Genomic DNA, 15,294 nt, shown 5'->3' on the forward strand with positions numbered 1-15,294 from the left:
TAAAACCCCATTAGGGACCCCAAAAACCGCCCCAAAACCACGTCAGGGACCCCCAAAACCGCCCCAAAACCCCATCAGGGACCCCACAAACCCGTCAGGAACCCCAAAAACACAAAACTGCCCAAAACCGCCCCAAAACCCCATCAGGGACACAAAAAACCCAAAACCCGCCCCAAAACCGCCCCAAAACCCCGTCAGGGACTCCAAAAACCACCCCAAAAATCCCAAAAACCGCCCCAAAACCACGTCAGGGACCCCAAAAACCCAGAACCCACCCCAAAACCCCATCAGGGACCCCAAAACCACAGAACCCACCCCAAAACCCCGTCAGGGACCCCAAAAACCCAAAACCCCCCCAAAAACCACCCCAAAACCCGGTCAGGGACCCCAAAAACACAGAACCCACCCCAAAACCGCCCCAAAACCCCGTCAGGGACCCCAAAAACCCAGAACCCGCCCCAAAACCCCATCAGGGACCCCAAAAACCCCAAAAACCGCCCCAAAACCCGGTCAGGGACCCCAAAACACCCAAAAATCGCCCCAAAACCCCGTCAGGGACCCCAAAAACCCAGAACCCACCCCAAAACCTGCTCAGGGACCCCAAAAACACAGAACCCACCCCAAAACCGCCCCAAAACCCCATCAGGGACCTCAAAAACCCAGAACTCAACCCAAAACCCCATCAGGGACCCCAAAAACACAAACCCCACCCCAAAACCCCATCAGGGACCCCAAAACCACAAAAACCGCCCCAAAAACCCCGTCAGGGACCCCAAAAATGGGGTCAGGGACACCAAAAACACAAAACCCACCCCAAAACCCCGTCAGGGACCCCAAAAACTGCCCCAAAACCACGTCAGGGACTCCAAAAACCCAGAGCACACCCCAAAATTCCGTCAGGGACCCCAAAAACACAAAAACCGCCCCAAAACCGCCCCAAACCCCCGTCAGGGACCCCAAAACCACAAAAACCGCCCCAAAACCCCGTCAGGGACCCCAAAAACACAGACCCCACCCCAAAAACCCGGTCAGGGACCCCAATAACCCCAAAAAACCGGACCAAAACCCCATCAGGGAACCCAAAACCACAAAACCCACCCCAAAACCTGCTCAGGGACCCCAAAAACCCCATCAGGGACCCCAAAAACCCCCAAAACCGCCCCAAAACCCCGTCAGGGACCCCAGAAACACAGAACCCAACCCAAAACCCGTCAGGGACACCAAAAACACAAAAACCGCCCCAAAACCTGCTCAGGGACCCCAAAAACCCAAAACCGAACCCAAAACCCCGTCAGGGACCCCAAAAACCCAAAACCTCCCAAAAACCACCCCAAAACCCGGTCAGGGACCCCAAAAATGGGGTCAGGGACCCCAAAAACACAGAACCCACCCCAAAACCCCATCAGGGACCCTAAAAACACAAACCCGCCCCAAAACCACCCCAAAATCTCGTCAGGGACCCCAAAAACCCCAAAAACCGCCCCAAAACCCCATCAGGGACCCCAAAAACACAGAACCCACCCCAAAACCCCGTCAGGGACCCCAAAACCACAAAAACCAACCCAAAACCTGCTCAGGGACCCCAAAAACCCCAAAAACCCCGTCAGGGACCCCAAAAACCCCATCAGGGACCCCAAAAACCGCCCCAAAAACCCAAAACTGAACCCAAAATCGCCCCAAAACCCCGTCAGGGACCCCAAAAACCCAAACTCCCCAAAAACCACCCCAAAACACAAAACCCAACCCAAAACCCGGTCAGGGACCCCAAAAAACCCAAAACCACCCCAAAGGCAGGTGAGGGACCCCAAAAAACCCCAAAACCCAACCCCTATTGAGGTTTTTGGGATCCCCCGCTTTGTTTTTGGGGTGCCCGGCGTGGATTTGGGATTTTTGGGGATCCCCCGGTTTGTTTTTGGGGTGCCCAGAGGATTTTGGGGTCCCCGGGATGTTTTGGGGTTTTTTTGGGGGTTCCCCCGGGATATTTTGGGGTGCCCCGCGCAGATTTTGGGGTCCCTCACGCGGATTTTGGGGTTTTTGGGATCCCCCGCTTTGTTTTTGGGGTGCCCTGTGCAGATTTTGGGTTTTTTTGTGTCCCCCCGGGATTTTGGGGTGCCCCATGCGGATTTTGGGATTTTTGGGATCCCCTGGGTTGTTTTTGGGGTCCCTCACGCAGATTTTGGGGTTTTTGGGGTGCCCCATGCAGATTTTGGGGTTTTTGTGCCCCCCCCGGGTTTTTAGGGTCCCTCACGCGGATTTTGGGGTTTTTGGGGTGCCCCGCGCGGATTTTGGGCTTTTTGGGGTGCCCCACACGGATTTTGGGGTTTTTGTGTCCCCCCGGGATTTTGGGGTCCCTCACGCGGATTTTGGGGTTTTTGGGATCCCCCGGGTTGTTTTTGGGGTGCCCCGTGCAGATTTTGGGGTTTTTTGTGTCCTCCCGGTTTTTTGGGGTCCCCTCATGTGGATTTTGGGGTTTTTGGGATCCCCCGCTTTTTTTTTGGGTTCCCTCATGCGGATTTGGGGTTTTTTGGGGATGCCCCATGTGGATTTTGGGCTTTTTGTGTCCCCCCGGGTTTTTGGGGTCCCTCACGCGGATTTTGGGGTTTTGGGGGTTCCCCAGGCCGATTTCAGGGTTGTTTTTGGGGTGTCTCACCACGAGCCCCCTGAACGCTTTCCTCTCGGTCACCCTGTAGAGCCCCTCGCTCGCCGTCACCTTGATGTGCTTCACCTGCCCGCGGAACCTGCGGGACCCCGGCACGAACCCTCCTCTGAATCCCCTTCCTCTTCCTCCCCTTCCTCCTCTTCCTCTGAATCCTCCCCTTCCTTTCCTTTCCTTTCCTTTCCTTTCCTTTCCTTTCCTTTCCTTTCCTTTCCTTTCCTTTCCTTTCCTTTCCTTTCCTTTCCTTTCCTTTCCTTTCCTTTCCTTTCCTTTCCTTTCCTTTCCTTTCCTTTCCTTTCCTTTCCTTTCCTTTCCTTTCCTTTCCTTTCCTTTCCTTTCCTTTCCTTTCCTTTCCTTTCCTTTCCTTTCCTTTCCTTTCCTTTCCTTTCCTTTCCTTTCCTTTCCTTTCCTTCCCTTTCCTTTCCTTCCCTTTCCTTCCCTTTCCTTTCCTTCCCTTCCCTTCCCTTTCCTTTCCTTCCCTTCCCTTCCCTTCCCTTCCCCTCCCTTTCCCTTCCCTTCCCTTCCCTTCCCTTCCCTTCCCTTCCCTTCCCTTCCCTTCCCTTCCCTTCCCTTCCCTTCCCTTCCCTTTTTCCTTCCCTTTTTCCTTCCCTTCCCTTCCCTTCCCTTCCCTTCCCTTCCCTTCCCTCATTCCCTTCCTTCCTTCCCCTCCTTTTCCCTCTTTCCGTGCCCCAATTTCTTCTTTTCGCGCCCCCGTTTCCCTTCCTTCCTTCCTTCCTTCCTTCCTTCCTTCCTTCCTTCCTTCCTTCCTTCCTTCCTTCCTTCCTTCCTTCCTTCCTTCCTTCCTTCCTTCCTTCCTTCCTTCCTTCCTTCCTTCCTTCCTTCCTCCCTCCCTCCCTCCCTCCCTCCCTCCCTCCCTCCCTCCCTCCCTTCCTTCCTCTCCCCTTCCTCCCCCCTTCCTTCCTTCCTTCCGCCACTTCTTTCCTTCCCTTCCCTTCCTCTCCCCTTCCTCCCCTTCCTCCTCTTCCTCCTCTTCCTCTCCCCTTCCTTCCTTCTTTCCTCCTCCTCCTCTTCCTCCCCTTCCTCTCCTTCCTCCCCTTCCTCTCCCCTTCCTCCTCCTCCCCTTCCTCCCCGCTTCCTCCCTCCCTCTCCCCTCCCTCTCCATCCCTCCCTCCTTCTCCCTCCCTCCCTCTCCCTCTTTCTCTCCCTTCCTCCTTCTCTCTCTCCCTTTTCCTCCTCCCCTCCCTCCCTCTCTCCTCTCCCTCTTTTTCTCACTTCTTCCCCTTCCCCTTCCCCTCCATCTCCCCCATCCCTCCCCAAAAGCGTCCCCGCGACCCCTCTCCCTCTCCCTCTCCCTCTCCCTCCCTGTCCCTCCCTTTCCCTCCCTCCCACCGTCCCCCCCTCCCCAAAATTGTCCCCTCCACCCCCTCCCCCAGCCCCTCTCTCCCCCTCTTGCACTTCCTCCCCTTCCCCATCTCCCCCTCCATCTCTCCCCCTCCCTCCCTCCCTCTCCCCCTCTTTCTCCCTCTTTCCTTCCCTCCCTCCATCCCTCCCTCTCCCTCCCTTTTCCACCTTCTCTCCTCTCCCTTTTCCTCCCTCCCTCTCTCCCTCCCCTTCCCCCTCTCCCTCTTCCTCTCCATCTCTCCCCCTCCGTCCCTCCCTCTCTCCCTCCTTTCTCCCTCCTTCTCTCTCTCCCTCTCCCTCTTTCTCTCCCTTCCTCCCTCTCCCTCTCTCCCTCCATTTCCCTCTCCCTCCCTCCCCTCTTTTCTCTCCCTTCCTCCCCTTCCCCATCTCCCTCTCCATCTCTCCCCCTCTTTCTCCCTCCTTCCTTCCCTCCATCTCTCCCTCCCTCCCTCTCTCTCCCTTTACCTCCATCTCTCCTCTCCCTCTCCCTCTCTCTTTCTCTCACTTCTCCCCCTTCCCCCTCTCCCTCTCCATCTCTCCCCCTCTGTCCCTCCCTCTCTCCCTCCTTTCTCCCTCTATCCCTCACTCCCTCTCCCTCTCCCTTCCTCCCTCTCCCTTTTCCTCCTTCTCTCTGTCTCCCTCTCCATCTCTCCCTCCATTTCCCTCTCCCTCCCTCCCTCCCTCCCTCCCTCCCCTCTTTTCTCTCCCTTCCTCCCCTTCCCCATCTCCCTCTCTCCCTCCCTCCCTCTCTCTCCCTTTACCTCCATCTCTCCTCTCCCTTTTCCTCTCTCTCTTCTCTCACTTCTTCCCCTTCCCCATCTCCCCCTCCATCTCTCTCCCTCTGTCCCTCCCTCCCTCCCTCCCTCCCTCTCCCTCTTTCTCTCTCTTCCTCCCTCTCTCTCCCTTTACCTCCATCTCTCCTCTCCCTCTCTCTCTTTCTCTCACTTCTCCCCCTTCCCCTTCTCCCTCTCCATCTCTCCCCCTCTGTCCCTCCCTCTCTCCCTCCTCCCCTCACTCCCTCTCCCTCTTTCTCTCCCTTCCTCTCCCTCTCCCTCTCTCCCTCTGTTTCCCTCTCCCTCCTCTCTCTCTTTCTCTCACTTCTTCCCCTTCCCCATCTCCCTCTCCCTCTCCATCTCTCCCCCTCCCTCCCTCTTTCTCCCTCCTTCCCTCCCTCCATCCCTCCCTCTCTCCCTCCTTCCCTCACTCCTTCTCCCTCTTTCTCTCCCTCTCCCTCTCCCTCCTCTCTTTCTCTCACTTATTCTCCTTCCCCCCTCCCTCTCCATCTCTCTCCCTCCATCCCTCCCTCCCTCTCCCTCTTTCTCTCCCTTCCTCCCCCTCTCCCTTTTCCTCTTTCTCTCCTCTCCCTCTCTTCCTCCATTTCCCACTCCCTCCCTCCCTCCTCTCTTTCCTCTCATTTCTCTCATTTCTTACCCTTCCCCATCTCCCTCTCTCTCTCTCCATTTCCCTCTCTCTCCCTTTCCCTCCCTCCTCTCTTTCCTCTCATTTCTTCCCCCTCTCCCTCTCTCCCTTTCCCTCCCTCTCCCTCCCCCTCCCCAAAAGTGCCCCCACCACCCCTCCCCCTCCCTTTCCCCCCTTTTCCCTCTCCCTTTCTCTCCCCTCCCCCTCCCTCCCTAAAAGTGTCCCCGAGGTGTCCCCAGAGGCGTCCCCAAAGGTGTCCCCGCCATCCCCAACTGTCCCCGAGGTGTCCTCAAAGGTGTCCCAAAAAGCGTCCCCAAAAGTCTCCTCATGACCCCAGTGTCCCCAAGTGTTCCCAAATGTATCCAAAATGTCCCCAAATGTCCCCCAAAGTGTCCCCAAAAGTCCCTCCAAGTGTTCCAACTGTCCCCAAGCTGTCCCCATCTGTGCCCAGGTGTCCCCAAGGTGTCCCCAAGGTGTCCCCAGCTGTGCCCAGGTGTCCCCAAGGTGTCCCCAGCTGTGTCCAGGTGTGCCCAAAGTGTCCCCAAAAGTCCTCTCCAAGTGTCCCAGGTGCTCCCAGCTGTCCCCAAGTGTCCCTGCAGTGTCCCCAGCTGTCCCCAAATTTCCCCAGCTGTCCCCAGGTGTCCCCAGTGTCCCCACAGTGTCCCCAGCTGTCCCCAGCTGTCCCCAGTGTCGCCAGTGTCCCCAGATTTCCCCAAATGTCCCCAGGTGTCCCTGCGGTGTCCCCAAATGTCCCCAAATGTCCCCAGTGTCTCTGCAGTGTCCCCAGGTGCTCCCAGGTGTCCCCAAAATTTCCCCAGGTGTCCCCAAAATGTCCCCAGGTGTCCCCGCAGTGTCCCCAGGTGTCCCCAGATTTCCCCAAATTTCCCCAGGTGCTCCCAGGTGTCCCAGGTGTCCCTGCAGTGTCCCTGCGGTGTCCCCAGTGTCCCCAAATTTCCCCAGGTGTCCCCACAGTGTCCCCAGGTGTCCCCACAGTGTCCCCAGCTGTCCCCAGGTGCTCCCAGGAGTCCCCAGCTGTCCCCAACTGTCCCAGCAGTGTCCCCAGCTGTCCCCAAATTTCCCCAGCTGTCCCCAGGTGTCCCTGCAGTGTCCCCACAGTGTCCCCAATGTCCCCAGCTGTCCCCAGTGTCTCCAGGTGCTCCCAGGTGTCCCCAGCTGTCCCCAAATGTCCCTGCAGTGTCCCCAGCTGTCCCCAGGCTATCCCCGCAGTGTCCCCAAATTTCCCCAGGTGCTCCCAGCTGTCCCCAGGTGCTCCCAGGTGTCCCCAAATTTCCCCAAGTGTCCCCAGGTGTCCCCAAGTGTCCCCAAATGTCCCCACAGTGTCCCCAAATGTCCCCAAAGTGTCCCTGCAGTGTCCCCAGGTGCTCCCAGGTGCTCCCAGCTGTCCCCAGGTGTCCCCAGGTGTCCCAGGTGTCCCCAACTGTCCCTGCAGTGTCCCCAAATGTCCCTGCGGTGTCCCCGTGTCCCTCACTTGACGCTGATGGCGAAGTCCCCGGGCTCCCGCAGCCGCTGCCGCACCAGGAAGGCGCCGTCGGAGCGGGGGGACAGCAACTGCTCGGCCCCGGCGCGCTCCAGGGACCCCCCGAACCTGGAAACGGGGAATGGGACCCCGAAAATCACACACGGGACCCCAAAAATCACACACGGGACCCCAAAAATCACACACGGGACCCCAAAATCCCCACCCGGGGGGGGGACAGCAACTGCTCGGCCCCGGCGCGCTCCAGGGACCCCCCGAACCTAAAAACGGGGAATGGGACCCCAAAAATCACACACGGGACCCCAAAAAACACCTGGGACCCCAAAAACTCAACCCGGAACCCCAAAAACCCCAACCCGGACCCCAAAAATCACCCGAGACCCCAAAATACACTCGGGATCACAAAAACACCAACCCGGACCCCAAAAATCACAACCGGGACCCCAAAAATCCCGACTCTGACCCCAAAAACCCGACCCGGACCCAAAAACCCAACCGGGATCCCAAAAACCCCGACCCGGGACCCCAAAAAACACCCGGGATCCCAAAAATCACACACGGGACCCCAAAAACCCAACCGGGATCCCAAAAACACCAACCGGGATCCCAAAATCCCGCCCAGGACCCAAAAACCCAACCGGGATCCCAAAAACCCAAACCAGGACCCCCAAAACCCCAACCCGGACCCCAAAAATCACACCCGGGACCCCAAAGAACACCCGGGACCCCAAAAACCCCAACCCGGACCCCAAAAATCACACAAGGGACCCCAAAAACCCCAACCCGGACCCCAAAAACACCAACCGGGACCCCAAAAACCACACACGGGACCCCAAAAACCCAACCAGGACCCCGAAAATCACACACGGGACCCCAAAAACCCAACCGGGATCCCAAAAACACCAACCGGGACTCCAAAATCCTTGACCTGGACCCCAAAAATCATACCCGGGACCCTAAAAACAGCCGGGACCCCAAAATCCCCACCCGGGACCCCAAAAAACACCCGGGATCCCAAAAATCCCGACTCTGACCCCAAAAAACCCGACCCGGACCCAAAAACCCAACCCGGACCCCAAAAATCACACGCGGGACCCCAAAAACCCAACCGGGAACCTAAAAAACACCCGGGATCCCAAAAATCCCGACTCTGACCCCAAAAACCCAACCGGGACCCCAAAAACCACACCCAGGACCCAAAAACCCAACCGGGACCCCAAAATCCCCAACCCGGACCCCCCCAAAACACCCGGGATCCCAAAAACCTCGACTCTGACCCCAAAATCCCCGACCCAGACCCCAAAAACCACACCAGGATCCCCCCAGCTCCAGGGAAGGGTCTCGACCCCAAAAACCCCAAACGGGACCCCAAAAACACCAAACGGGACCCCAAAAACACAGCCGGGACCCCAAAAACACCCGGAACTCCAAAAAACACCCGGGATCCCAAAAACACCAACCGGGACCTCAAAATCCTCCAGGGACCCCCCGAACCTGGAAACGGGGAATGGAACCCCAAAAATCACACACGGGACCCCAAAAACACCCGGGACCCCAAAATCCCCACCCGGGACCCCAAAATACACTCGGGATCACAAAAACCCCAACCCGGGTTCGAATTTTGGGGTTCAGGGCAGAATTTTTGGGGTTCCAGGTTCGAATTTTGAGGTCCCGGTTGTGAATTTGGGGGTTCAGGGCAGAATTTTTGGGGTTCAAGGTTCGATTTTTGGGGTTCCAGGTTCGAATTTTGGGGGTTCCGGGCAGAATTTTTGGGGTTCCAGGTTCGAATTTTGGGGTCCCGGGTGTGAATTTGGGGGTTTCGGGGCAGAATTTTGGGGTTTTAGGTGCGAATTTTTGGATTCTAGAGCAGAATTTTTGGGGTTCCAGGTTCGAATTTTGGGGTTCCGGGCAGAATTTTGGGGTTCCAGGTGTGAATTTTGGGGTTTTAGGTGCAAATTTTTCTCTTCAGAGCTGAATTTTTGGGGTTCCAGGTTCGAATTTTTGGGGTCCCGGTTGTGAATTTGGGGTTTCGGGGCAGAATTTTGGGGTCCCGGTTGTGAATTTTGGGGTTTCAGGGCAGAATTTTTGGGGTTCATCCCCAAATTTTTGGGTTCCCCGCACTGACCAGGGATAGGCGGAGAGATCCGGCAGCGGCGCCTGTGACAAAAACAGAGAGAAAAAAACCCCAAAATTTGGGTTCGGGACGGGCTCCAAACCCCACCCCAGACACCCCAAACCCCCCAGACCCCCTCCCCAAATTCGGGGACCCCCCCAAAAAAATTTTTTTTGGGGGGGGGATCCCCCCAAAACTCACGGCCACGAAGGGTTTGACGGCGCTGCTGGGGAACCAGCCCAGCTCCCCGCTGGCCACGTTCCGACCCTGGGGGGGCAAATTCGGGGGGTCCGGGGGGGTCCCCAGACCCCCAAAAGGGGTGGGGAGACCCCCCCCGAGCCCCCCAATAATTTGGGGGGGTCTCCCCTAAATTTTGGGGGGGGTCCCCAAAATTTTTAGGGGATCTCTCGTGGGTTTTGGGATGCTCTGAGAGCGCCCCCAATCATTGAAGGGGGAAATTTGGGGGGGTCCAGGAGGGTCCCGAGACCCCCAAAAGGGGTGGGGAGACCCCCCCGAGCCCCCCAATAATTTGGGGGGGTCTCCCCTAAATTTTGGGGGGTCCCTGTAATTTTTGGGGGATCTCTCGTGGGTTTTGGGGTGTTTTGAGAGCTCCCCCAATGATTGAAGGGGGAAATTTGGGGGGGTCCGGGGGGTCCCGAGACCCCCAAAAGTGTTGGGGAGACCCCCAGGAATTTGGGGTGGGGTCTCCCCTACATTTTGGGGGTCCCCGTAATTTTTGGGGGGGGTCTTCTCTCATTTTTGGGGTGTTTTGAGACCCCTCCCCAATGATTGAAGGGGGAAATTTGGGGGGGTCCAGGAGGGTCCCGAGACCCCCAGGAATTTGGGGTGGGGTCTCCCCTAAATTTTGGGGTCTCCCCGTAATTTTTGGGAGGGGTCTTCTGTCATTTTTTGGGGTGTTTTGAGACCCCTCCCCAATGATTTAAGGGGAAAATTTGGGGGGTCCCGAGACCCCCAAAAGGGTGGGGAGACCCCCAATAATTTGGGGTGGGGTCTCCCTAAATTTTAGGGGGTCCCGCTAATTTTGGGGGGGGTCTTCTCTCATTTTTGGGGTGTCTTGAGACCCCTCCCCAATGAATGAAGGGGGAAATTTGGGGGGTCCCGAGACCCCCAAAAGGGGTGGGGAGACCCCCAATAATTTGGGGTGGGGTCTCCCCTAAATTTTGGGGGGTCCCCGTAATTTTTGGGGGGTTTCCAGCGGTTATTGGGGTGCTCTGAGACCCTACCCCCATTTTAGGACCCCCCCCCATTTTTGGGGACCCCCCCCCAAATTCAGGACCCCACCATTTTAGGACCACCCCCATTTCAGGAGCCCCCTCCCCATTTTTGGGGTCCCCCCCCCACATTTTAGGACCCCCTCCCCATTTCAGGGGTCGACCCCTCCCCATTTTAAGACCCCTCCCCATTTTAGGGACCCCCCCCATTTTAGGGACCCCCCCCATTTTTTGGGGCCCCTCCATTACAGGACCCCCCCCTCATTTCAGGACCCCCCTCCCATTTTTGGGGTCCCACCCATTTCAAGACCCCCCCCAATTTTAGGACCCCCCCCCATTTTAGGACCCCCCCCCTCATTTTTGGGGTCCCTCCCTTTTTAGGACACCCCCCCCTCCCCATTATTGGGACCCCCCCATTTCAGGAGCCCCCTCCCCATTTTTGGGCTCCCAACCCCATTTTTGGGGTCCCCCCCCTTTTTAGGACAACCCCCATTTTTTGCCCCCCCCCCCATTTTAGGGACCCCCCCCATTTTTGGGGTCCCCCCATTTTAAGACCCCACCCATTTCAAGACCCCCCCCCCCCCCAAATTCAGGGGTTCCCCCCCCATTTTAGGACCCCCTCCCCATTTTAGGACCCCCCCTCCCCCCCATTTTTGGGGTTCCTCCCTTTTTAGGACACGCCCCCCCCCATTATTTGGACCCCCCCATTTTTGGGGTCCCAACCCCATTTTTGGGGTCTCCCCCTTTTTAGCACAACCCCCATTTTTTGCCCTCCCCCCCATTTTAGGACCCCCCAATTTTTTGGGACCCCCCCAATTTTTAGGGACCCCTCCCCCAATTTTTGAGGACCCCCCCCGATTTTTTGGGACCCCCCCCCCCCGATTTTTTTGGGGCCCCCCCCGCCCCTCCCCCACCTGCCACCAGAGCTCCTCGGCCTCGGCCGCGGTCACCTCGATGACGTCACCGGGGCTGAGGCGAAGGGGCGGGGCCAGGAGCCCCGGCGGGGGGGGCACCCCAAGGTAGGGCTGGGTGCTCTCCATTTTGGGGAGACCTGGGGGGGGGGGAAACAGCGGGTCAGGACCCCCCAAAAATGGATCCGGGGGGGGTCAAAAACCCCCAAAAAATGGATTTGGGGCGGTCAAAAACCCCCAAAAATGGAACTGGAAGGGTCAAAACCCCCAAAAAATGGATTTGGGGGGGTCAAAAAACCCCAAAAATTGATCTGAGGGGGTCAAAAACCCCCAAAAAATGGAATTTGGGGGGTCAAAAAACCCCAAAAATGGATCTGGGAGGTTCAAAACCCCCCAAAAATGGATCCGGGGGGATCAAAAACCCCCAAAAATGGATTTGGGGGGTTCAAAACGCCCAGGGACCCCCAAAAATGGATTTGAGGGGGGCAAAAACCCCAAAATTGGATTTGGGGGGGGTCAAAACCCCCCGGGACCCCCAAAATGGATCTGGGGGGGGGTCAAAAACCCCAAAAATGGATTTGGGGGGTCAAAAACCCCCAAAAATGGAACTGGGGGGGTCAAAAACCTCTCAGGGACCCCCAAAAATGGATTTGGGGCGGTCAAAACCCCCAAAAATTGATTTGGGGGGTCAAATGCCCCCAAAAATGGATTTGAGGGGGGCAAAAACCCCCAAAATTGGATTTTGGGAGGTTCAAAACCACCTCGGGACCCCCAAAAAGGGATTTGGGGTGGCAAATACCCCCAGGGACCGCCAAAAAATGAATTTGGGGGGTCAAAAACCCCCAAAAATTGGATTTTGGGGGCCCAATCCCACAGGGACCCCCAAAAATGAATTTGAGGGGGTAAAACCCCCCAAAAATTGATTTGGGGGGTCAAAAAAACCCCAAAAATGGATTTTGGGGGGTTAAAAAACCCACCCAGGGACCCCCAAAAATGGATTTGGGGGGGTCAGAACCCCCAAAATTTGATCTGAGGGGGTCCAGGACCCCCCAAAAGCCCCCCAAAATCGGGGCTGGGTCCCCCCCAAATTTGAACTCGGGGGGGTCCAGACCCCCCAAAAACCCCCCCAAATCTGCCCTGGGGGGGTCGGGACCCCCCAAAATTTAAACTGGGGGGGGGTCGGGACCCCCAAATTTCAACTCGCGGGGGGGTCGGGACCCCCAAATTTGATCTGAGGGGGATCAGGAGCACCCAAACCACCCCAAAATTTGAAATGTGGGGGTCGGGACCCCCCAAATTTGAAATGTGGGGGTCGGGACCCCCCAAAATCTGCCCCGGGGGGGTCGGGACCCCCAAAATCTGCCCTGGGGGGGTCGGGACCCCCCAAATTCCTCACCCAGCTCCCCCCGTTTCTTGTCGGGTCCCGGGCGCTGCGATTTGTTCTGGGGGGGGGGAGGGGAGAGAGACCCCCGTGAGTGGGGGAGGGGCTGGGGGGGCTGGGACCCCAGGACCCCAAAAACCCCAAAATTCCCAACCCGGGATCTCAAAATCCCAACCCGGGACCCCAAAAACCCCAAAAACCCCAAAAACCCCAAAAACCCCAAAAACCCCAAAAACCCCAAAAACCACAAAAACCCCAACCGAGACCCCAAAAACCCCAAAATCACCAAAATCCCAACCCCGGACCCCAAAACCGCCAAAATCACCAAAATCCCAACCCGGACCCCAAAAACCCCAAAATCACCAAAATCCCAACCCGGGATCTCAAAATCCCAACTCGGACCCCAAAAACCCCAAAAACCCCAAAAACCCCAAAAACCCCAACCGAGACCCCAAAAACCCCAAAATCACCAAAATCCCAACCCGGGACCCCAAAATCCCCACCCAGGATCCCAAAAACCCCAAAAACCCCAACCGAGACCCCAAAATCCCAACCCAGGACCCCAAAAACCCCAAAACCCCCTCCCGACCCCAAAAACCCCACCCGGACCCCAAAATCCCAACCCGGGACCCCAAAAACCCCAAAAATCCCAACCGGGACCCCAAAAACCCCAAAAACCCCACCCGGACCCAAAAAACCCCAACTGAGACCCCAAAATCCCAACCCGGGACCCCAAAAACCCAACCCGGGACCCCAAAAACCCCAGCCAGGACCCCAAAAACCCCAAAAATCCCAACCGGGACCCCAAAAACCCCAAAAAACCCAACCGAGACCCCAAAATCCCAACCCGCCACCCCAAAAACCCCAAAATTCCCACCCGGACCCCAAAATTCCAACCCGGCACCCCAAAAATCCCAACCCGGACCTAAAAAACCCCAACCGAGACCCCAAAATCACAACCCCGACCCCAAATTCCCAACCCGGACCCTAAAAACCCCCCCGGACCCCAAAATCCCAACCTGGGTCTCAAAATCACACCCAAGACCCCAAAATCCCAACCCGGGACCCCAAAAACCCCAACTCGGACCCCAAAATCACATCCGGACCCCAAAAACCCCACCCAGAGACCCCCGGGGATCCCCCCATAGAACCCAAAATCCCAACCAAGACCCCAAAAACCCCAACACGGGACCCCCAAAAACCCCAAAATTCCCACCCGGACCCCAAAATCCCAACCCGGCACCCCAAAACCCCCACCCAGAGACCCCCGGGGATCCGCCCCCAGAGACCCCAAAAATCCCAACCCGGACTCCAAAAACCCCAAAACCCCACCCCCGACCCCAAAAACCCCAACCGAGACCCCAAAAACCCCACCCGGACCCCAAAATCCCAACCAGGACCCAAAAACCCCAACTGAGACCCCAAAAACCCCAACTGAGACCCCAAATTCCCAACCCGGACCCTAAAAACCCCAACCAGGACCCCAAAATCCCAATCCTGACCCTAAAAACCCCCTCGGACCCCAAAATCACACCCGGGACCCCAAAATCCCAACCCGGAACCCCAAAATCCCAACCCGGACCCAAAAATCCCAACCTGGACCCCAAAATCCCCAGCCGGGACCCCAAAATCACACCCGGACCCCAAAATCCCCAAAAACCCCAGCCAGGACCCCAAAACCCCACCCAGAGACCCCCGGGGATCCCCCCAGAGACCCCAAAAATCCCACCCGGACCCCAAAAACGCCCACCCGAGACCCCAAAATCCCCACCCGAGACCCCAAAACCCCACCCGGGACCCCAAAAACTTCGACCCGGACCCCAAAAACCCCAACCCGGAACCCCAAAATCACACGCGAGACCCCAAAAACTTCGACCGGGACCCCAAAAACCCCAAAATCCCCACCCGGGACCCCAAAATCCCACCCAGAGGCCCCCGGGATCCCCCCCCGGAATTCGGGTTTTGGTTCGTCCCGAGCGCCTCCCCCCCCGTTTTTGGGGGGTTTTGGTACCTTCCGTGCGCCCGATCCGGGATCTGGGGAGGAGAAAATTCATTAGGGAGTGGTAATTAGGGGTTTTCTTAATTAGCGAGGAGGTAATCAGGCCCTGCTTTAATTAATGAGGGGTAATTAGGTGACAACTTATTAGTGATGGAGTAATTGGTCATTAGTTTCTTGAATAATTAGAGTAATTAATTATTGTTGGGGTAATTGAGGCTAAGGGTCGTTAGTCCAACCCCTAATTACTGATATGGTAATTAGCCTATGTTCTAATTAATGTTGGGGTAATTAACCCATCCCTAATTAATAATATGGCAATTAGTTCCTCTATTAATTAGCATTGGGGTAATTAGGGCTGAAAATATTTAGTCCATTCCCTAATTAATTATATGGTAATTAGTCCATCCCCTTATTAATGGTATGGTAATTAGCCTCCTTCTTAATTGGTGTTGGGGTATTTAGGGATGATGGTAATTAGTCCATCCCCTAATTACTGATATGGTAATAAACCTATGTTCTAATTAATGTTGGGGTAATTAACCCATCCCCGAATTATTAATATTGTAATTAGCCCCTGTCTTAATTAATGCTGGGGTAATTAGTCCATCATCTAACTAATGGTATGGTAATTAGCCTCTCTTTTAATTAATGTTGGCATAATTAGCCCATCCTCTAATTTATGATATGGTAATTAGCCTCTCTCTTAATTAATGGTGGGGTAAT

At 56.5% G+C, this 15,294-nt stretch overlaps 1 protein-coding gene across 1 annotated transcript in view; it reads right to left on the minus strand.

Annotated features, from left to right (window-relative positions):
- VAV1 (vav guanine nucleotide exchange factor 1) overlaps positions 1-15,294 on the minus strand; it is a 53,429-nt gene that overhangs the window by 1,518 nt on the left and 36,617 nt on the right. Inside the window, exons 18-24 of the mRNA XM_077192223.1 lie at positions 14,584-14,606; positions 12,588-12,633; positions 11,195-11,331; positions 9,250-9,315; positions 9,061-9,092; positions 6,927-7,043; positions 2,620-2,738 (exon numbers count right to left, since the gene is read on the minus strand). Of these exons, the coding sequence (XP_077048338.1) occupies positions 2,620-2,738; positions 6,927-7,043; positions 9,061-9,092; positions 9,250-9,315; positions 11,195-11,331; positions 12,588-12,633; positions 14,584-14,606 (540 nt within the window). The remainder of the gene's footprint in view (positions 1-2,619; positions 2,739-6,926; positions 7,044-9,060; positions 9,093-9,249; positions 9,316-11,194; positions 11,332-12,587; positions 12,634-14,583; positions 14,607-15,294) is intronic.

The sequence above is a fragment of the Agelaius phoeniceus genome, chromosome 32, assembly GCF_051311805.1.
Source record: "Agelaius phoeniceus isolate bAgePho1 chromosome 32, bAgePho1.hap1, whole genome shotgun sequence".
Taxonomy (NCBI): Eukaryota; Metazoa; Chordata; class Aves; order Passeriformes; family Icteridae; genus Agelaius; species Agelaius phoeniceus.